The 24,442-nt window shown below is 35.6% G+C and overlaps 1 protein-coding gene across 1 annotated transcript in view; it reads right to left on the bottom strand.

The window, feature by feature from the left end:
• Window positions 1-16,415: 16,415 nt before the first annotated feature.
• The window catches only part of TMX3 (thioredoxin-related transmembrane protein 3), a 28,576-nt gene continuing 20,549 nt past the window's right edge, over window positions 16,416-24,442 (bottom strand). Inside the window, exons 12-16 of the mRNA XM_010583341.1 lie at window positions 24,349-24,402; window positions 23,973-24,029; window positions 20,282-20,411; window positions 17,965-18,033; window positions 16,416-16,830 (exon numbers count right to left, since the gene is read on the bottom strand). Coding sequence (XP_010581643.1) covers window positions 16,564-16,830; window positions 17,965-18,033; window positions 20,282-20,411; window positions 23,973-24,029; window positions 24,349-24,402 — 577 coding nt within the window. The 3' untranslated portion in view covers window positions 16,416-16,563. The remainder of the gene's footprint in view (window positions 16,831-17,964; window positions 18,034-20,281; window positions 20,412-23,972; window positions 24,030-24,348; window positions 24,403-24,442) is intronic.

Below are 24,442 nucleotides of genomic sequence, written 5' to 3'. Positions count from 1 at the left end.
AGCTCTTTTTTGTTTAATGTCTCAATGTCAAATAAATATTTAAACAAAAGTAATTACTACCAACTCTTGGTATTATTTTTATTATTTTTCAATTAACACTACAAGGGTAACTGGTACCTTCTTTGCACTTTTTCGAGTGATAGATGCCAATCTGTTATACAACCAATGCACCAACAATAACAGCATTTTCTTGAGACTTAGAAGATCCAGCTTCCAGAGATAAAGGAGAAGCTACTTCAAACCAAACAGTGTAGGTGTGACTTTAACTCTTATCTCCCAAATTGTATGTGATCTAATCCCAAAGCCCTAACGGCAAAATTTTCTCCTCTCCACCATTTAGGTGAAAAATCATAATGTTAATTAAACAAACACACACCCCCTTTTTTTTTTTAAAAACAACCCTCAGGTACAGCAAATTTCTGTGAATTTCTCCCTCAATGAGTGAGCACATTCCAATGAAAACCATTTTTTTCATCTACTGCCAATTTTGAACTTGTTCAGAAAAATGTATTTTAGAACATAGGACATATCAGCACTGAAAGAAAGCTTGATAAAAATAGTGAAGAAGGAGACAGCAAAGCAGGACTGAGACACTATTGTTTAATTAAAAAATGCTTCCCTCTTTTCCAAATACTTTGACCAATTTTTTTTTTAGAACAAATAAGTGTCATCAAATCTATTAAAAATTATTCCCCTTCCAAGTATTTGTTTTAATTCCTCCAAGCAATAATGCATTTCAGGTTTTGCATTTGTTAACCAATATACTGCATATAGACCACAGGCATGTTCAGACACAAAGCAACACATTATATTTCGTCAACCTCAACATGATGAAGCCAGTTTGTACATATTGCTGAAGCATGTTATTGCCCACTTTGAAGAAATTCCAAAATTGTGATGGCTGCTACTCATGCTCGGGATATAAAAAGTTTTAAAACTGATAACACTCCACAGTAATATAATTTAAACAACCCCCCAGTAAAATATTATAAAAGATAGGACACAAGATTTGAACAATAATGTGTTAGGGTATTATGCAAGATTTACAAACACCTTAGTTACAACATGCATTAAGCACTACAAGCAAACTAATAACACACAGCTCATGGTTTAATCCCAACACAATAACCAGAGATAAGTATTTTTTTAAATGTTTGATGTTTGACATACAAAACTGTAATTATAGGGATATTCCCATTTAGCTGTGAGTAAGTAATAGCGAACACTTTATAAAAGCCTCATACACAGAAAGAACAGGCCTAGCAGCACCTCAAAGAGCATGTCTATTGAACATTTGTTATTTACCACTGTCAACAAATCACTCCTGCAGAACAGGTTACACATTTGTACTGAAATTCCACTGCCTTCATTATGACATCGAAGAGCTTCCAATCTAGGAAAACATCAGGGCTGATCTGGATCTCAGAACTGGTTTATCATTATGACAGTTTTTTTGTTTTGGTTTTTTTTTGGGGGGGGGGGGGTAACCATTTTTATTTTTATGGACAAATATGTATCATAAATTACATATTATATATTATACTAGGATAGATATAAACTTTACCAGATTTTTTTAATACTGACTGTATGCTTAACTCCCCCATTGCCCTTTTTTCCCCCTTTTGTGTAAAAAAAGATGCAATAGATTTTCCATATTGAAAAACAGATTTATTAGAACTTTTAGTTAAGTAAATCCAACACATCCTTTATATTCTGCCTATATCCCTGACCAAAATATATTCTTCCCATGATTTTCCCCATACACTTTCTATTCATATTTATGATTTGGGGGAAACCATGATGAAGTTATGAACCATACTCGTTTGTTTTGGAGTCATTTATAATCTGCTGAAAATTAGACAACGCTTTCCTGTGCTTTGGTGTTTATTGATACAAATTAATCTTGCTTATATATCAATCCTTGTTTATACCATGAAAAAACCTGTATTTAAATCTGTATTCTGCTACTGTACTGACCTTTGAAAAGTGTCTGTTCCAACAATCCATCCGTACAATATAAAACTTAGAAAAGTTTGGCTATACCTGGCATGTTAAACACTTGACTTTCTGAAACACTCAGCTGACACAGAGTGTCTTTCAAGTTCACTTTAAAAAATATATTCAGAAAATCTTGGAGTAATAAGAGTAAGTAAAAAAGACAGACCATAACAGAAAACTAGCATTATTCCTTACCAGACATATTATTAACCTGACTGTGACTTTTCCTTCCCACACTTAAGAAAAGAGAAATTTAAATAGATTAAGCAATTTTCTAAAAATGAAAGCTTTTCCATTAAACAAAAAAAAAAACCCCTACATGACTTTAATGATTATCAAGATATTTAATGCTAACTGTACTCTAAATTAGAATCTAAGTCTAACTTCTCATTTTTTATTAAGAATCACTATAAAACACCGGGTTTAAAAGGTAATCTAAAAACAACTGGAGTAAAATGCCTTTTTTTAAAATGTCTTGATACAATAAAAAGCATTCATTACAACCAGAAGTGCAAAAATGTAGCCAAGTAAGGTATATATGGCACATTGTTGAATCTTTTACTGACTTCTGTCCACCATTAATTAGTTAATTTACTATTAATTTCAAAAGAAATAGATGAAGAGTAATCATAACTCAGCAAGTGCTTTATCAAACACCTAAGCTTTTTTCTTTTCTTTTTGCTATTAGTGAAACTGGCACAGAAAATAAGCATTAGAAATAGAAAATATTGGGGTGGGTGGGAAAGACCTACTGTAAAAGTTTTTATTGTCTTTCCAGCAGTTCCTACAGGAAAATCATACACAGCTTATGGTTAGACTGCTAAATTATCTAACATTTATGTATTATAAGCACGATGCAGACATAAAACGTGTTGTATGTACAGCATTCAAGCACCTAAGCAGCTGAGACTGTTGGCTTCCTTTACATTGGCATTCCCTTTTTTTTTGGTGAAGAAAGTTGGCTTAAAGATCTTACATATTGCTCTAATGAGTTCTCAGAAAAGGAATTTAAAAGTACTGTAGGGGTAAGAAAGGGGTAAGAAAGGGGTAAGAAGTAGCTCACACTCCATTCTCTTGAAGTATATATATAAAAAAAAAATTAGTATGCAGCTCTAAAAGTTGCATTTTAGTAGAAAACATGATGTAAGAGTCCCAGAAGTTCAGTTATGGGACACTTTCATAGTGCATCATATTAGAAATTTTTCTAGAACAGGACAGAGTATCTTCATACTAGAAATGCATACATTGACCAACTACAGGTGAGTGGAACAGTATGAGGAGAAAGATACTGAAACTAATAGACATCTAAATACATCAGACTTTGTTTTGCTGTCTCTGTCCTAAAGACAGACAATTGAAGAGTATCCCAGCACAGAGAAAAATAGCATATTCATGGATGGGTCACAACAGTAAAAACAAATGCATTGAGTTACAGTAGTTGAATGCTCCAGAAAAAAAAATAGAGTTGGTTTGGGGTTTCTTTTTTTTGGTTTGGAAATGGCATCATCCTCAACATTCTGTAACCCCACTTGGAACAGCACAGCAGAGTAATTTTCAAGCAAATTCACCATTTTAGGTGCATGCATTCATTACCTCTCTAAAGTAAGGTATTATTTTGGATTACTCAAAAGACAGCTCAAGATGGTAATGAGAGCATTTTAGAAAACTTGTTCGTAAAAAACGAACAAATGGTTTGCAGCAGATAACTTAGCTCTACAACTAATATTACAACTTTAACTTAAACCTCTAACAGTTAAAACACAGAATGCACAAAACTCTTTTGGAGACGAGTCAAACCCATGATTCATTGTAGCAAGGTAGTCTCTCTTTTGATTAGGAGGAGGTTTTAACTGGCAATCATCTTTCTCTCAAATATATATGTTAGAATTTTAAACTGTGTTGACCAATTATTTTCAAATATAAAGCATTCAAATCCACTTCTGGGATTTATTAGTCAGTTGTAACTAATGAGTCACAAAGCGCTCTGAGTGGTGGGGATCATGAGTGGAACATGTTAGAACATTTGCAAAGAGAAAACATTAAAGGAAGATTTGTGAAAACATTATTTTTGAAAATTCTTTTGAAAAACACTATGCTTTTTTCCACTGAATTATTTCTAAATATGTAATTATATTTCAGAGACTTCCAGTGGCCTTGCACTAGAAGGACTGGATTAGGCTGTTAATCATTAAGATCCCCCATTAACACACAGAGTTAGATTCAGAGACTTGGCATTTACTAATATTACCATATTAACAGAGAGGCACTGCTGGAAGATTATGACTGGAAATCCCAATTAAATTCTATGGTCTGTTTTCACAAGCAACTGTCCAGAACTGTCTTCATTTTTGTTGAAAAATGCATAGTGTTAACTACAGAGATGTTCTTTTAATTTTCTGTGGAACAGACCACCCATGGTATTGTAAATCTATTTTTCAGGGAAGACAATCTACATTTTCTCTATTAACCTCCCTAGTAATTGAGTCACATGCTGTTTAAAAATTGAATTATACAAATGATTGACAGTTATAATCTTTTTCTCTTTTTATTCATCACTGTGATTTTTTTCCTGAATCTCAGAAGACTTAAAGGATGGATAATTAAACAATCCTTTAATATTGCCCTTGTGTGAATATATGAAACTGAAAAGACATAGATATTAATTTAAATAAGCAGATTATCATCGTTACCTGTGTGATCTAATAACACCTGTGTGATATAGGTATGAAATTTTATTAAAGATGAATGTATTTTGAAGTTTTATATTTTGTCTCTCATTGGGATTTAGAGTTTTAGAGACACTTCAATTGTTTCTGTACTTACACTGTCTGCATTTAAAGACATTTCATAGTGACTGTGTAGATACATGTAGTCTATAAAATTATAAATTTAGATTATTTACCATTAGGCAGCAAGTTACTCTAGAACAGCATAAAGGTGCTGAACAACCTGATGGTCAACGGAACACAGAAGCAAAGAGACAGAAGTAAATTACCTTAGAATTCTGTTTCTTACAGCTGTGTTTCAGACAGTTGACAGGGAGAGGTTATTTTGCTTTGAACAATCTGTAGACCGACTTCTGTTAAAGTTAAGTATTACCTTAGTCTTTCATCTCCAGAGCCCATGGTTCAAATATTTCAATGAACCACAGTTTACCAGACATCAACTACAGTGCTGCAGGACCAGACTAATACAATTTTTTCTGGGAGACCTGAACTGTGGTATAGCCTAAACAGCACCATATAGAAATCAAACATTTCAGCTCATTGCAGCAGACACAGATACTAGAAATTAGACTAACTAGCAGTCTTAATGCCTAAGCTTTAATAATCACAGGCAAATTGCCTTTTAATTTGTGATGTTTGGGGTTGCATTGTACAAGAGAGAGAGTTTGCCGAATCATCATTTTTCCTGTTCCATTTCTTTAGGCTGCACAGAAATTTAGAACTTGCACATTTAGAAGTTTGCTAACATAATGCCATTGACAAACAAGCAATTCACAGAAAAAATTACCTTGCAAAAAGGTAATAAAGTACAGTGGTAGAAAGCTTTGAAGAATCCACAGAGAACTTATAGTTCTGCTCAAGCATAAACTATTTGGACTAATTGGGAATTATTCTTCTGAATATTACAGAAACACTGGTCATGTCTAAAACAAGCAAAATGAGATATTTTCGTTATGAGAACACAGCTTATCAACTGCACAGGACCCAGTAGTTTGTTTCTATGTTGACACTTATGTTAACAAAGAAAGGGAAGGAGAAAGATACACCTTGGCTAGATGAAAATCAGAATGCCATTATGGCATTCTGGAAAAACAAAGACCATTAGTTATGCTCAGTTAAAACAGTTTTGCCAAGAGAACAAACACATATCAACTGCTCTTTGACAGTAACCAGTGTGTTTTCCACAGACATTGTGCCATTGCATTATAATGACTCGCTTCTAGATCACGTTATTATCTGCTTTCTCTAGATTTCACTCAAAACTACAAAAACAGAAGACAGGGAGGAAAGAAAAGGCCTCTGAAAAAAAGCATTGTTTTTTTTCAATCTGAAAAATATATGCTCTGCATCCATATTCTAATTAGACATCAACTGCTGATCCAAAGATTAACTATATGAACAACAGGAGTACCAGATAAGTTTGTATCTACAGTATTTTAATCACAGAAATTAATAATGGGCTAGAGGGAAAGTAGTAATTTGCAAGACCATGTTTATCATCTGAGGTCAAGACAAAATTAATCAGCTAATGCTTATCTGTATGTTCTTCACTGAAAGGAAGGCTTAAATTCTTCATTAACTGTAGTAAAAATTCAAGAGAGGCAAATCTAAAATTGCCTTGTTTTCTAAATATAGGAGTGAAATGTGACAACTCCTAAGAGGAAGGCTCAAAGGCAAGATGTTATATCTACTGCATACAAATGTGTTAAATCTCAAATCTGTAAGTTACCTGTAACAAGCTTTTCCCTTATTTTAATAATAAAATATCCTATTAATTTCAACTCAGCCAGTCAAATTTAATGAACAAACCTATGTAAGATACCAGAATATTGAGCATGTTGGGCCACCAAGGAAACAACATCATTACGAAACAGCCTGAGAGGTCACACAGTAGCCTGAATGAAGATTTTAAACTACAGACTGTTTCATCGTTATCTGATATTTTCTGTATCTTTCTGACTGCTAATATATATGGAGGGAAAGAAAGGAGAATCAAAAAAAGCTTGGAAAAGGGCAGGGGAAAATGACATGGTAAAAGAGTTACAGGGTACAATACAAAAGGAAAAGAGACAAAGAAAATTAGATGAAAGGGGAAAAGCAGGGAAACAAAACAGAACAAGTTAATAGATATAATAGGCAAGTGACCAACTGGTTGAAGAGAGCAGTCTTTTCAGCCAAGAGGAGTGGTCAAGGCTGTCACTAGTCATCAGCATAAATCTCTGGCCACTGCTGGTTAAAGGTGTCTTTTGCTTTTCTGTCAAGTTACTAGGAACATAATATATATAGCCTTTGGGACTGTATCCTCTGTTTCTCCAAGGTTACAACCACAATGTTCCCATCTAACTTGGGAAAAGTGCTTCCAAAATAAAGCATTGCAGATATTTGAGATTTTCATTTGACCTTCTTTTGCAACAGTTCTTAAATCTATCCACCTGATAAAGCTCTTAGATTCTCATACAGAAAACTCTACCAAAAAACCTGCAACTGCTACGTGCCAGACAGATTAGTCTAAAATTCGTGTAGTTATCTTTCTCTATACATGAAGGAAATTTCTCTCCTAAAATGCAAGTCTGAAAACCCTGTCCCTTTCTATAATGTAGCTCCAGTTTCTCTCAGATATTTGCCTAGGTAGTCATGCACAAATGAAAAGGATTGCTGAGTCTGGACTCAGACTTCAAGCATTCTGTGGTTTTAAATGTACATGCAGAACTGCAAAGCAGAATTTATCTACAAATGTATAACCTAGTGAGTCATTCTATCACTATGACAGCGATTGTCCACAGTTACACTCTGTGAAGTGCATCCTTCCTACTCTTACCTAGTTATATCCCCTGCAAGGTGCATTTTGCCTAAAATGACAAGACTTGAGATTTTTCCTTTTCCATTTTAACTGTCTCCTAGCAAGGAGAGGTTAAGGTACATTACAAACAATATTACTGCACTACTGAAAGAGGGATCACGGGAGAGCAACCCACAGGGTCTTCACGGTAAGGACTCGGCCAAATCACCTGTTTTCTGGAAGAAGCAAGCAAGGACGAAATAAATACCTAAGTCAGCATAGCCAGCTTGTCATGAAATATCCTTAAAAAGTTTCCCACTTTGCTGCTGCTCCAGACCCTTGGTGCTCTCTCATACCCTGGCATGCTGTTCCGTCCAAGGAGTTGTATTCACCCAGATCAGTTCATTTATCCACTTACAGTGCTGCTCTTCCAACAGCTTGCACGGCTGTAATTTGAAGGGCAGCGTACAAAGGCACAAGGCTAGAAAGTCCTTAAGCCAGCACTGTCATTGAAGTGGCAGCATAATGAAACTATGGCCTAAGCGCCTGTCGTGGTTTAACCCCAGCCAGCAACTAAGCACCACGCAGCCGCTCACTCACTCCCCCCCCATCCAGTGGGATGGGGGAGAAAAATCAGGAAAAGAAGTAAAACTCCTGGGTTGAGATAAGAACGATTTAATAGAACAGAAAAGAAGAGACTAATAATGATAATGATAACACTAATAAAATGACAACAGTAGTAATAAAAGGATTGAAATGTACAAATGATGCACAGGGCAATCGCTCACCACCCGCCGACCGACACCCAGCCAGTCCCCCAAGCGGCGAACACCCTGCCCCCCCCACTTCCCAGTTCCTAAACTAGATGGGATGTCACATGGTATGGAATACACTGTTGGCCAGTTTGGGTCAGGTGCCCTGGCTGGGCATGAGAAGCTGAAAAATCCTTGACTGTAGTCTAAACACTACTGAGCAACAACTGAAAACATCAGTGTTATCAACATTCTTCACATACTGAACTCAAAACATAGCACTGTACCAGCTACTAGGAAGACAGCTAATTACATCCCAGATGAAACCAGGACTAAAACTGCACTCCACGTCAAAGGAAGATGGCCAGAAACTGAACTTAATGCTCCATGGCATGTCTACACTCTAATTTAAACATGACAGGGCAAGTTCACTGCCCAAGGACCAAGAGACACAGACCAACCGGCACAGACCAACCTACATCTATGATCATGAACTCACTGTCCCCAAAACCGAGTGGCCTTGTCCTAGCTTCAAACGAGCATGCACGGGCCCAAGCAGAGGAAATACCCCGCAGGTGTTTGTGTCTGCTCACCTCTATACCTCATGTATTCTTCCTCGCCTTATGATACATCATCACAGCGATGCAATGATGACTTTAAAGTGTTTAGAAAAAGTCCTTTCCCCTGTGTTTTCAGATGGTCATTAAAACTACTTACAGCAGCACACGTCCTGCATGTCAAAGCTGAGGCTCCCGAAGTCTCTGCTACTGCCACTTTTCAGGCTCACGTTCATTGCGGCCAACATCCAACTCTTTCTGAAAACCACTGGGGCTAACCCACACGTGTGCGACAGAGGCTACCAGAGCCACTGCTCACTAGAGACACTGCTCCATGCAGTCGAGCTCCTGCTTCCGGGAAATGATGTGGGACAAGAAACCGGTGTTGGAGCTCAGCCGTGCTAGGTCACACCAAGAGTCTGCACCAAGGTATTTTTTCTTCTACAGGGAAGAAGTGAAAAGAACTGCCAATGCTATGGAAACTTTTCACTTTTTCTTGCCAACGTGGTGCATCATATCCTGATATAACCTCAGGCTTATTAACACTCTTTGAAGATGACTGGCATGATAGAGTAGCATATTATCTGAATGTGAATATTACAAGCATCGTTATTTTATTATGCGCTTCCTTTATAACTCTTTCCCAGCCTCCATTGCACCTTAACATGAGGAAGAGTCTTACTTTAAGATCATCCTGCCTTTATAGCCCTCATTGCGAACTTCATTCCCCTATGAGCCTTGCTGCACGTTTCTAGCCAAGATCACGCCTTTTGGATGCAACAGTTAAGGATGTCAGTAAGAAAAATTCCTCCCACCTCATAACCACTATTTACAAAACTAAAGGCAGGCTTGCAACTTCTTCCTTGGGATTAAGCCATAGATAATCATTCTCCATTAGCTAACACACAACACCCATGCCTGATTAATTTTCCATACACAGCTTGAGCCTTTGCAAAGCTAAGTGAGCAACTTGAGGTCTTATTTCTAGTATGTCTTAATATTTAATTTCTGACAACTGAAGTTGACACAGAGTTATGGCCCACTGAAAGAACCCCATGTTTCTGCATTATGCCTGAACTCCAGGTGCTCCCTGGAAACTAAAATCCAACACAGATTCACATGAATGCACTGACAGCTTTCCTTTTGAAGACAGACCACTTAAAAAACATGATGAAAAGTGTAAAACTAGAAATACACTATGTTCAGGTAAAGATTCATATCTGCATTTAAATACTGTTCTGAAAATCAAGTATTACTTACTCTCACTCTGCTAGAAATCCTTCTATTTTAAATTATGACAATATGGTATGAGAAGCTCCCAGCTACTTAAAAGATCTGTTCCAAAGAGTATTTTTTTATATTCCGGTACATCTGTCAGAGGCACTCAACATAGAGCAATACTTCTGTTTACCTTTTAGAAAATACTTCTTCTCCTTCAACCCATTTGGAAAGCCTTTTGATAATTCTTACTTTACAGTAGGATCAGATAAACCTTAAAAAGTTAACACCACAATGTATCACATCATCTCTTGCAACCTGTGGCATTTGGGATGTGATGGAAGCATTTTGGGATTTCACAAATAAGCCACAAAGAACAAAAATATGTATTCCTTCTGCATTTGTTTTTTAAAAAAGTATGTATTTTTAAAAGATGGGGAAGAAAAGGGAGAAGATATGCACCATAGTACTGCCATCTCAAGGTTTAACTCAATTCTCAAGTGTTTTTTATTTGCATAGAGCATAATTTTGCATGAAGGCACAGCATAGTTTATAATTATTTTCTCCACTGAGACTCTTGACATAGCTACTAAATGATAATCTGCTAAAGGCAATTAATCTCTTTGTCCAGCTCAAGAGCAACTAAGGCACTGTCAAGGACTTCTCCGGGCCAACAAGTATTTCTCCCATCTTCTACGGGAAATACCTTCAAATTTAATTTTTGTAGTGACTGAAAAGAAGGAAGCTTTAGCTTTTTTCCACTTTACATAAAAGGAGATCTCTTACTTCAAGGGGAATTCTGTTCCTAGAAACTTTGTTTCTGTATAGACCATCTACATGCCTTCCGCTACTTGAGATGTGGTCTGCCATAGGACCACCTTTTTTGTGTAATTCCTCCTGTTTAAGACAGAGAAGTTATTCCGATACTTTAAGATTTAAAGATTCAAATGTTTGTTGACAAAATATTTCCAAAAATGTCGAACAAAACCACTCTGACATTTTGATAGCTTCTAAGTGGTATCCTTTTTTTTTTTTTTTAAAGTCTCCTTTTAGAAAATATTAACTAATAAATTTTGTTTTAGTTGTGTGATCCTGCAGGAAGTGTTAAGCAGAAGCAGCTCAACTGGCTCGATGTACAAACGTAAGATCAAAAAAAGACATATTTTACAAAAGCAAAGAGGAAATAAAATTAGCCAGTAGCCATCCAGAACACCAGTCTGCATTTTAATTTTTAATGTCCAGTGTGCTGTCAGGATATTCAGAAATTCTTTTAGAGAAGCATACTAAGAAAAAAATTGAAGATTAACTAAAAAGTTACAGTCAATATGACTCAAGGATAAAAGAAAAAAAAACAAACAAACAAACAACGAACCCTACTTTGGGAAGGGACTAAAAAACTTAAGTACCTAAGTCCCAAAATCTTTTTGTTTTCTTTTGGAGTCAGTTAAAGTTTTTACAGTCTATGAACAGTACATTATCTGCTTTGGATTAAGAGTCAACATTTACTATTCAGGTAAAGAGAATGAAATTGCAGCAACTGTTGCAATATTTTATTTTTTTAATTATTAAAAAAACCACCCCAACAACACTTCTTTACGATGAAAATACAAATCCTACATTTTTTTATTAGATCTCTAATTCCTGAAAGCATTAAGACTACAAGTTGCCACCTTTGCAAGAATTTAAATATTCTCTAAGTTATTATTCCTTTAAAGTAGCAGTGTAGCAACCTAAGATGAGAATTGGGTTTTGAGTTTGGTTTTGGTGTTTGTTTTTGTTTTTTTTTTAAACAAACACTGAACATTAAAGTATGTTATTTTGAGTGATCTGGAGTGTATGTTTCTGCTGAGAAACAGCAAAAACATCCATAAGTAATCCTGACCGGGTAGTAATGCTACTCACTCTCTGTCAGGCAAACTTATCCAGCCAAAGGCCCTCTGTAAAGTAAACGGAGATACAAGATTTCTTTTGGAAGGGCTTAAACTCCCACTAGCTATGCACGCATGTTAAACGTAGCTAATCCATATCAAAACATAAGACACAGATACAAGAATACATGGCCCTGCTCTATTCCTTTCTCCCATTCCCATTTCTTCTGTCTATGCATTTTCATCCCCTTCATGTGTCAGCCTTAGTGCCTACCAAAGTTTCAATCTCCTAAAACAGCCTAAAACCACACATCATTTTGGTCAGAACAGTCATTAACCCACCTGAAGACTACGCCAACTTTGCAACAGGGGCTGCTGAGTACTACAACCGATGCAATGGAAGTGAAGTGACAGAAGCACACACGAGAAAAGCAAAACTGTTTTCAGTACAAACTGGCTGTCAAGTCATACACTCATTCAGTGATGTTTTCCTCTTTTCTCCAATCTAAAGTTACAGGGAAACTGATCTAGAAAGCAATACTATTCCTCACATTAGTAAAAGTCTTAAAGGTCTCCTCACTCCTCCTCAAAGGACCTTCTAGATCTTTCAGGTTTTATTGTTAAAAGCCACAATACTCCATTCAAAAATGTTTTATGTAAAATACTTGTAGTCTATTTATCCTTGCTAAGCAACTGCAAACATTTCTATAGTCCTTGGTGTATAAGCAGAAGGAAGTTTGCTAGCAACAGGAGAGTTCACATCAGCTGCTAAATGGTGCTTTATGTCAGTAAATTGATATACAGGATAGTAGCAGTAATCCTTTAAAATGGTTGAAATTTCAGAAAACAGAGAAAGAATTGTTTCGGGAATGCACATACTGCCTAGGCAGTCTACAAAAACCTTGCAAGTTAAGAGTTCAACAAAGCATTCAACACAATACTGTCAAAATTGTCTTCGTGGGTTACAGCAATATAACGTGCAACAGTTTCCTATGATTCAATCTGTTAGCAATGTACTTCAGCGATGACAAAACAGCAGAAAGTTGCCTTCTTTCCCGAGAAGATTGAGAGCCAGTACCACTCTCTCACAACCTGTAACACCTGTAGTCTCACAAGATTTTAACAGCTTAAGGGAAGTACATTCTGGTTTTGCATGCTTTTCACCGACTTGAGGTTTTGACTATCATCAGAACAACTCTCCACCCTCCCACTCCACCTACATCCATGTCTTCAAACATGCTGACAAAAGAGAAACAGGGTAAATTAGTTCTGGGCCAAAACAGAGCAAGCTAAACCTTTTACTTAAATACTTCATGAAAATTAAGCACTTTGCCATCTTCAACACATCAGGTCTACCACAGTGTAATCATTCCATTCTTTAAGCAGTGAGCACCACAGCGTGGACAGTATCTGTTAAAACAGCCTAGGTAAACAATGAAGCACTAAGAGACTGCGCATATCCAAGTGTCAAGGCTACTCAAATTCTTCCAGAAGCAGATGTACACTATAACAGCCTGCCTCAGGTTCCCTTTGCTACTGAAACTCTTGTAAGAATTTGAGAGTATGCTAATGGAACTAACTGGTATTTTAGAATTTCTTTTCCAGAAATGCATTCATTTTATACTGCTAGGATGCTCCTACATTTAGAGAGTATTTTCAAAATATTGACGAGAAGGTATCGCATAGGATGAACTCATTTTTCTTTTTAAAGGCTACCAGCTACATTTCTGTACTGTGTTACTCCAGGCCTAAAGTACACTTACAACGACTGTCCCAGGAAACATGGCCTCCTACACAATGTGTAATATCTAAGCTTAACACAGTGTAAATTAAGCAAAGGAAACAAGCTCTTTTAAATGTCTTTATTACAGAAAAACAAAAGGCTTACACTTGACTTAAAAAAGCAGCATTATTTCATGAATTCAAAGTTATTATAGTGAAGTTGCTTTAGGAAACCTTTAAAGACTGAAGAAAAAAAAAGCCACACCAGATCCCCCCTCAGACAGCATTCTAGATTACTTGCATGACCACACCGAACTCCTTAATTTCACAACACTTCTGACACCCTGCATATGATTTGTATGCTTTTCTTCTCCCGATGTCTTGTTGACTATAGCTGGAAGAAGGATTTGGCGAAAACAGCAGTACATTTCAAGTTTAATTTTCAACAGTTCAGTACACATCTGATTGATATTACAGTTCAGAAGTGACTGAGACACATGCTTTCCTCCTAACTCTAGCAGTTAAGTGTTGCAGTTTTAACAGACCCTAGTGAGATCTGTTTCTTGCACAGTATTTATCATATTCAGGTCCGTATCTTGGAAGATTTCTCAGCAAGTTATTTGGCTATTACTGATTATAAACACAAACAAAAATAACCACAAAAGTTAAGGCTCATAGCTGAAACGGTTCTTAACAGTGCAGCAGAATTCAGAATTATTTTTTTTTAATTACACACCATAGAAGGAACAGCAGTGTTCCAGTGACCACCTCAGGTTTTTTATTAAGTCAAAAGCTGCAGGTTTCCAGCCTGAGCCAAAATTAAATATGTAATTGATCTGTATTTGAAATCTTGAGAAAGGAGACAAACCAAGAAAACATATTACTGCCTTAATAGTCCTACATTTTGACTCTCAGCACTGAGTCGTGCTAAAGTCCAAAGAAATTTACAGGCTTGTCATTAAGAGCTTTTTTTTTTTCCAAAACCAACTCAAGAGCTCTACACGATGTTAAAAAAAACTTTCTAAACACATTTTTAAGCAACTCACTCTTCACATATATGCTACAACTACACCTCAAAGATTCTCCCAAAACAATAAAATAAAATCAAAAAGCAAGAAAACTCAAGTCACTATGTACAACTAGCTATAACGATAAAAAATTTAAAAAGGCCATTCACAGAAGGAAAAAGGAGAAAACAAAAAAGGAAAAAACCCCCTGTATCAGACACCTGCTGCTCAGTAATCTATGAATTCTCCCCCCCCCCCAAAAAGGTTAGACTCAGAAACAGACATGAAATTTTTCTGAAAAAATTCCTGATCTCCTTAGATATTGTTTATACCATTAGATAACAAGAATCTTTGAAGTCAGGCATCTACTTACTGTACTCTGCACTGCAACATGAAGCCAGCTGTTATCAAGCTAATTAAACAGAAGAAACAAGTTTCTTTCCTACAAGGAAAAAGGATGCAATACATTTTCCCTGGTTATGATTTATATCATTATCAGGTTTACTGAAACACAGAACTTGTCTATTTAAGCTTACCCATGTTTTTCATTTAAAATCCCTTAATTTAGTGGTATAGCATAGTAATTTCTTATGTGATCAAGCTGCTTTATAAGTAGGACATTATAATCTTTATAATACAGTAATATAGCTTTAAAAAAAAAAAAAAAAACACAAAAAAAAAAACCCAAAAAAAAAAAAAACCCCAAAAAACCCAAACACAGCATGAATAGTAAGACGAAGAGCAATGTATGTTTTGTTTCTGTGGTACTCTCCACGACATCAATGCCAAAGGCTGCTTTATAGCTTATCCTTGGAGATTTTAACCCAGGACACAAACTAGTCCTTTTCACAGTCATAGGGTTGTATTAAAAGTAAATTTTATGATTAAACAGGTAAAAAAAATGCATTATACTGACCAATCTCCATGAATGTTAATATTATGCTCTTAACTCTCTCCTTCAGAGTAGGTAACAGTCTCAAACAAAAGTATCAATACCAACTACCTCAAAGATATATAACAACCTGAATTAAACACTGTAGAACAAATTTACACCATTCCAAAAGCTTGTCATTAAAGATTTATGCAAAATAGTCAGAGGGTGTTTATATTTTTGTCTTCCTTTATCACGTTGTACTGTGGATTCAGAAAACAAAGATCATTTGCACTGTAAGTTTGTGTAAGCACTCATACAAAACAATTTAACAGGCAATCATTTTAAAAGGGTTATAATATAGTTTTCCAATATTTTTAGCTGCTAAAGCACTAATAAAGACTTAATTTAGCATGTAACTCCCACATCCTATATCAAGTAAACGTTCTTGACCGCCAATAATTATATTATTACATAGTAAAACAGTCCTCTAATCACTAAAAATTTAAATTTAACTTGAGAAAATAGAAAAGTTTGGGGTGGGTTTTTTTTTTGTTCCAAAATAATGTGCAACAGGTAGAACACGTGAATTCTTGGAAAACTCTAAGTTGTCTTTAGCTATCAGGCTCTGAGAGACTTTAAAAATCTCTTAATCTTTCTTAGTTTTCAGCCTTAATTTTGTATGAATGAGTGTTTTGCTGGGCTATATTAGTAGTAGTTCATCACATACACTAAGGTCAAGTAGTATTATCTTTATCTCACTGTTCTGGAAATGAACAATTCAAAGATCTTAAAAAAAACCAAAACAAAAAACAAAAAACAAAACCAGTGTAGAATTGTACCTGCAAAATTCTTCAGTTTAAATTGTTCTTTGTTAATCTATTAAAGGCAATTAAGAGAACATCCATTTTTTTCCATCAATTTCTCAGAAAATTTGAATACATGCAAGTCAAAACTACCATAATGCAGACAAAAAGGTCCTCTTTCATGAAGATCATCAATAAACAACTGCCTTCAATAAATAAGTCTATTTGGAAACTCTAGAGAATTCTTTTGCTAAACAAGTTAGTCTTTTTTCTTTTCCATTATGTCTTTCTGTTTAAGCTCTCCATCTGAAAGTTCTGTATATTTTCTGTTCTTTTCCTCCTCTTGTTCTTCCTCACTGCCTTCGTCCGTGAGCTCCCGATCACCATTTTCCCTCTTAGCTGCCTCATGTTCATCTACCCCTCCATCTGTATCAGCTGTGCAGATTCCGTAACACATAATGCTGATGACCCCCAGGGGCAACCCAAAGAGAAAGCATCCCAGAAGTGGTGAACTCTTGAACACAGACTGTTGAAACACAAATTTGAAGTAAAAACAGTTTCAGTGAATATAAAAAATTACCACATTGCTTCTCTTATTACTCTGTGTATTTATTCAGAAACATCCAAAATGACAGTCAGGTTTTTTAGTTTGGTTTTATTTTGGTTGGTTGGTTGGTTTTTGTTTTGGTTTTTTTGGGTTGGGGTTTTTTTTGTTTGTTTGTTTGTTTTTCAGAAAGGAGGAGAAGTCCTCATTTTAACAATTCCTACTATAAGTTCATAAAAAAAGACTTGGAAGTTCAAATATCACAATGTTGCATTGGGATAGTTAATGTTAAAATGCCAACTGTATATCCTATTCATTGTTTGAAGCTTGAGAAACAGTTGTTCCAACAGTGTTAAAATGACACTTTGAAGCAACCAGTTTCATTTCTTATTTGTGTCTCATTCTCAAAAATTAGTTTGAGTAATAAGGGATCTGCAGAAACATTCTGTTATTAGACAGCTTCCTACTGCAGAGTAGTTTAATGGCACAGGAGGAAGGACTTTTAGCCATCAGTTTCTGAAACCAAATGTTGCACATTCACAGAAGTTTGGAAGCCGCTCATACAGAAACATGTGAGTTTCAATTTAAACTCACAGCACAGGTTTTTTTGCTTGTGTAGGACAAGTGAAGAAATGAATTTGTGTACATCTGCCAAACAAAATTCTGTTAAGCATAATTAACCTAGAAGAAAGATAATAAAAGTATTTGCTTTAAAACTACACCAAGTGTAGTATTTAATCCCCTTATGCGTTAACTAATTAGATTGAAACCATAACATTTCTCAGAACATGAAAACGCTATCAATTTCAGTGAAAGGATGTCAAAAGGGTCAAGGAAAAGATTTGAATTTTCCTTGTTCTATCCCTTAAAGTACATGTCAGACTAATACAGAAAAGGAATGAAAATTGAAGAAGTTAATGTATATTGAATATTTAGCCCACTGGAAAATATTAAAAACTTTAATCAAGGCTTAAACCTAATGTATACATACCTATAATATATACACAATATATATAATATAAACAAACTTACATAAAAATATTTCTAAACCCTTTGAAAATAATTGCATCTTAATTGACAAGGGCACCATCTAATTTAATGAAAAATAAAACTTACCACTACTGTAGACTTGGCATCATAGATGATTCTCTTGATTCGTTGCAGAAGTCCATCACCACCCTGTGCCTGAAATTTCAAATGGAACCATGTCAAAACTGCTGACACTTTTCAGTTATGATTCCAAAAGTTCATTCTTCAGACCTTGCAATCTTAAGTCCCTTTAGAAGGAAATGAAAAGTAATTATTCTTGCATCTTATGATGCCCAGACACTCCAACTTCTCAAGCATGGATAAACATTTCAATAGTCTCACGAAAAATTCTCTCACAATTGTTTTAAACAATCAGTGCAAACTTCAACAGTGGACTGGCACTCCACTCTCTTACCATAGAGCAACACTAACAGAAACTACCAACTGTCCTGATGTAACAATTACAAAATTGCAGAGATCATCAGAACTTTCCTGCAGCTGATGGATATCTATTTATGGATTACGACAGAAGCAGTTAGAAAAATCTAAGAACTAAGTAACAAGAAGGTATGAATGTGTAATAAAGAAAACTTGTGTCAAGCAATGACAGACTATACCTACATTGCCATAGCAGTCTTCAAAATAATTACATGAATCCAAAGGCAATTTGTCTGTTGAACAGGACCAATTTTCATGTGTCTTGAGTTGCCAGAGAAACAAACCTACATTTTGGAAGCCAACTGATCAGCACTTGACCCTGACCAAACCCCCTCAAATTACAAAAAAAAGTCCTCAAAAATGAAACAGACTCATAGAAGGCTACCTACAGGGCCTTACAGAAAACAAGACAGTCAAGATGAATAATCCAACACTTCCCAAGGAAGGGAAGGGGTCAATGTTATACTTCTCAGAAATTTAACTGTGGTTCAGAAAGTCTGCATCCTATTGCTTGTTTACCAGCATACTTTGGAGACTGTCATTCCTCAACAGCTGCACAATTTCTTGGGCCTGAATGTAGCCAAATTAGTGCCATTTTATGTCTATAAACACCATTTAGCTTAAATGAAATCACATTCTGTATTGTCTGTCTTGTATTAGCACTCTCACATACATATAAGGGATATGAATTTAGACAAACCTTTAATCATTCTAGCTGAAACATTGCGAACAAAAGGTAGAAAGACCTAAGTGATACTATGGCAAAAACCACAAGGCATCACAAACGAATCTCCTCACAGTTAAAAAACAGACAGAAACCAATTTAATTTGTTGTTTCAACCAGAAGGATATATTTAAATAGAGTCAAACAGATGTTGGTAACATAATTCAAGGCAGTTAACAAAGCATTAAAAAAGTGAGAATTGAAGAACAAAGAACCACCAAATAAGTTAAAGGAATACCCCTCACCTTGCAGCTGGAAGCATGGCCAGTAAAGTCATGAACAGCAAGCAAAACCACCTGTATTATGTTGCTACATCAATTTGTCAGATTAAATAAACTGAAGTACCCCATATGACTGAAACAATCTACATCATTACTTGTCATTACCAGCCGATGACCTAAAACCACTGGCATAATGTAAAGTGGGATTCAGCTAACGCAGTAAGCATTCAATATACAGTGAATTTGTGCTTAAACCAACACAGGCTTCTCCCAGGAGGCAGTCAAATGATTTGTTAGCACTGCCCCCTTCGTGGCAAAACCTTCTTGCCCCATAAGCACAAATGAAACCTCTGATCCATGGTCTCTTCCTTCATCCACACAACATAGCCTTCTGTCCAACTTACAGTACACTGAGGGAATAAGCAAACCTGAGTTTTGCCAATGTTAAAAAATTGTCTAAGCCATCAATTCCAGATGGATTTATTAATTTTGTCGTTTTAACAAAAGACAGCTCATTTCTAGTTTTAGAGCAGAGAGGGGTAAACTTGTGTCTGTTTGTAATATGCAAACCAAGTATACCACTGTTTTTTGAATCTGAACCTATCATTCATCAAGCTATTGGATTTATTAATTTACCACCCAAAAGAAAGGGTAGAGTTGAATTATGCACTACAAAGAAAATTTTAAACAAATGCATTTAAAACAAACCAGGAGATGAATAAAAAGCTTTCAATTTACCAATGACACCAGTAAAAGGAATATCAAGAGAAGTCAGCTAACATTATGCTATAAACAAAAAAAACAAACTTGCTTTCTACAAGAGGTTCTGCAGTCAGAACAGCGAGCAACAGCACACCTCAAGAATTCACAATCACATATTCACTGACAGCACCCAAGACAGGCAGGACAGGCAGATAAAACACATGGTGTTAACAGTCAGAATAACCAATTTTTTTCCCTACTTTAGCATCTAAGGAAATAAACACCAACCAACATATTCCAAGTCACAATGAAGACTTACTTCAGCTGTACCATCCAAGATATTGTTAATAAACTGAACCATGTCTTCTGTGTTCTCAATGTGCCTATCTGGTAGAAAATACTGCTGATTGGAGGTATTCAATACAACAATAGTAGGGATTGTCAAGTCACTGGAAACATAAAACAGATAGTTTATACATTTAAAGAACTACTGTGTAAAACAACGCAAATAATTCCTACATCATATAAAAGGGTATCCATTAATCTTCACTTCGTGTGTGTTCCTTGTAGCAGTTCCTTAAAGGCAAGAGGGAAGGGAGAAGAGAGTCACCTGAAGGGTACGAGCATGTTCCTCATTAATATCTTTTCCTTCACATCCGTGTCAGTGACACTACTGAAGCTTATTGCATTTTACATACCCATAGTGACTGCAAATCAGGTAACTTACAACTTGCCAATTAATAAGAGATCATAAATAATAGCCTTGCATATGAAAAGTACTATTAGCATAACATGTTAAGTGTTTTAGTGCACAAAGACAAATATATAGTCCAAAAATTCAGTCCCATACAGCCATGGTCCAACTGATTAGCTCTATCAATCAACCTCTACCTGACAAGTCAAAAGAATAAGCTATACCAACCAAAGTTTTTCTACATCTCTTTTAGACATGGCAGATGAGCTACAGAGTTTTTAAACAATTATTATGCAGCAGTTGACCTTCACATGCATAAGCATTATTTAGTAACACAGAATCAGAAAGAAAAAAGAAAAAAAAAAAAGAAAAAAGAAAAAAAAGGTTAGAAATTATCTTTGGAGATAAACCAGTATAATCTACTGTTCAAAGTAGCCCTAAATTCAAAATTAGATTAGGTTTAGGAAAATGTAATACTGCACAAATACATTGTTCAACAAGAAAGACTTAAAATACATTAAATAAGTAAGGTGAAAAGTCTCCTGTACTCTTTGCCAGTTATCTACACTTCTGTCAATAATGAACTTAAATACTAGGTGGCTTTTCTTCACAGCAGAAGATGCAAACCTTTTTCTTCTACATTTTCATTCTTGTCTAATAGTGCCCCACCCATGTACATTTGTAATCCATGCAATATTGATGATGATTTCAGCCTTAACTGTGGCTATCAATCCATAATCAACTATTTCATGAAAATATTGTTTAGCATTTACTCAAGATTCCCATTTTTCTTTGAAGTCATAGAAATTCTAATTTTTCTCACACATTTTAGGTGGTTTGTTTGTTTAATTTAAGTTCAATTCCAAACCTAGAAGTGAACAAGTTTAATACTTATACATGAAAATTTTCTAAACTCCTAGAAATCTGAATACTCTTAAGACTTAAGGTGCAGACCACGTTCCTAGTACTCAAGTTGAAAGCACGGTGGCACCTCAAAAAATATAAGGCCAACTACAGAGATAACAAAATAATTTTATCCTTTCAAAGGAACTTTAAAAAAAAAAAAAAAAAATCAACCAAACAGCAAAGCTTTGTCAACAATGACAACCTGCAACATATGATTCTCCAAATACAATTTTTCCCTTGACATTTTTATTCTCTGTTTATTATGAACAAACAAGAAATGTAAGTAGGAGGCAATCAAACTAAACCAGATGTTTCTGCAAGTGCCTGGTAACAAGTTATCAACCTCTGCCAAAACACCTCATCCCAGCCAAAACAGAACAAGTTTTATTACTTGGGTGCAGAAAAGATCTCCCTCTGCCCCCACCAAAAAAGTGCTTCTATTACATTTAACAGTCTGGTAACTGAGGTTCTTGGAGTTGGTTGTAGAGCAGTTGAAAGATAAAACTCCATATACAAATTTTATATGCTACAGAGAAATTCATAAAAACACATTTAATAATGTTTTAATGTTTCTTCCAAGAGCTGGGGAATTAATACTTTACACATACCTATAGCTGACATTCCAATAACGGTATATGCCCTAGCTTACACAAAGGTATCTTTGCTTTCAGTAAAATACATAATATTCTGTTTTCTTCTTTTGTGCATAGCTTTAACTATACCATTTTTAATCCAAGAAAAGCATGTTCATCCACTGCTGAAGAAACAGAAAACTTATAATGTCTACTAATGGAGTTACAACCAGGTTCGTAAGTGCTTCTGTCAGGGACTACTACTTCTATCCTCATGAATCATACAATATTTTGTCCTTTGTGAAGAAACAGAATTTGTTCCTATGTGCATCTAGCACAGTAAAAAAAGTATTCTGCAATACATTGCTCAAGATTCAGGAGGCTTTTTCTATTTCCACTTGCTGCCATCTCGTGGAAAACTAAAGCACTTGCAATACGGTTTTACTCGAATTATTCAAGTAGCCACATGAAGAGCAGCTACTTAGAATACTGTACATATTTTGCTGCATTCTTTTGCTGCTTTCCACTTATGCTGGAAATATATACGCTCCGTTTAGAAAATAATTAAAAGCCTGTGAGCACTTTAACAGCCATTTCCCATATACTACAAATTATAAAATCAGGCATTTTGCAGATTAAGTTAAAACAATCTAGCTGAACAGATCTTGCCACTAGATCACTACCACTGTAAGTGGCCGTTCTGTCATCTTCCCCTTCATTTTCTTCCTCCCAGGGACCTCATCTCCCTCCCTTGCTTCTTTGTACATCAGTTCTGGTACTCAGCGGAATACGAGGGAAGACATTTAAGGGTTTTATTGGATCAACAAAATAACTCCCCTACTCTCCTAGCCAAAAAAGTAAACACTTTTCTGCCAGATAAACAGGCTGAACCAGCTCAGCAGACAATCAGACATAAGAACCTGCATAGGAGAAGCAATTAACGAAGTAAGGAAGGTCTCACTTTAGGCAACTATAACACACTGGATCAATCACATCACTTCAACTGAGAGACAGCTGGTTTTAAATTAATTGTATTCACGTGTTGATCCACAAACATTCCACAGAAAAACAGCCCTTGTACCTCCTGAGTCCCCATGAAGCTCCTAGAAACTTTAGGGGCACAAACACATGCCTTGTTCATGCTTTGATCCCCAAGAAAGGTGTTTGGAAAACTTACAGGGCTGGCATATTGACCCGTTTTTCTCTTCTTTCACTCAAAAGTCCAGAGGAGAACAAGTAGTCAACTGTAAATGCCGAGCAACTTAACTTTCTAATTAGGCATTTTTAGACAAGGATCACAATACAGGCAAATGTCAAGCATCTTGTTAAACTACTTCGATATTTCAAAATGTACCATGTACATATCGAGTGCAGACAGCATCTTCCATGCATTTTATGCTTCTCTGCAGAAGTGTATTTCTATGCATGTCTTAAAAATGTATCAAGAATTGTGTGCCTCTCCACAAATAAAAGCCATAGATAATGTATAACCATTATTTACATTTCCTGTTACAAATTGACATAATTTTTGTCTAGTGCCCTGTACATTTAAGGAAGGAAAAAAAACCAACACAGTTCTAAGAGTAATTAATTTAACAAAGCAGACCTAAAAAATAAGCTTTGTCAATCAGCATTATCAGTAAGCCAAACTTCCAACATTAAATTATGCAGTTTAATTTAACAAACAATGGACACTATGTTACATACCGAATTCTGAGGACAATGATTTTTTTTTTAACCCATGAAAATCAAGAATTCTTCATAAGATTGTTTGCAATTAAATATACTTAGCAACAAATACAAGAGAAGAAAGAATATTCAAATAAGAATTTACTTACTCCATTAGTAAACTATTAATGTAATCATTTCCATCCATATGGCCAAACTGGAAATCCCTGGAAGAGAATCAGTGAAAAACAGAATGAGGAAAAAGAAAACAGAATAGTGGGTTTCAGCAAAAGTTTTTCCTTAAACATTTTTCCTATAACTGAAGATGAGAGCACACACTCAGCAACATAATTCAAAAATTGACAACCTATAAGACAGTCAGCATCCCAAAACACACTCAGTTAATGGAATGGTCTTACTGAATGTCAGTATATGAATATAAAAGCAGGCACTATAACATTTTTCATGTAGAAAAAACATAACTGCTGCCTTAGAAAGGTTAATGCAGAAGTTCATTTAAGATACCATAGTACCATATGTACCTACCTGTGAAAATGATCCCGATAATCTCTAGCAACTTCCTGAATAATAGATTTTAGCCTGGGGGGGGGGGGGGGGGGGGCAAAGTTTTTAAACGCGG

The sequence above is a fragment of the Haliaeetus leucocephalus genome, unplaced genomic scaffold (assembly GCF_000737465.1).
Source record: "Haliaeetus leucocephalus isolate CR32 unplaced genomic scaffold, Haliaeetus_leucocephalus-4.0 Scaffold889, whole genome shotgun sequence".
NCBI lineage: Eukaryota > Metazoa > Chordata > Aves > Accipitriformes > Accipitridae > Haliaeetus > Haliaeetus leucocephalus.
The sequence above is the reverse complement of the archived record's forward strand: the minus strand, read 5'-3'. Positions and strand labels throughout refer to the sequence as shown.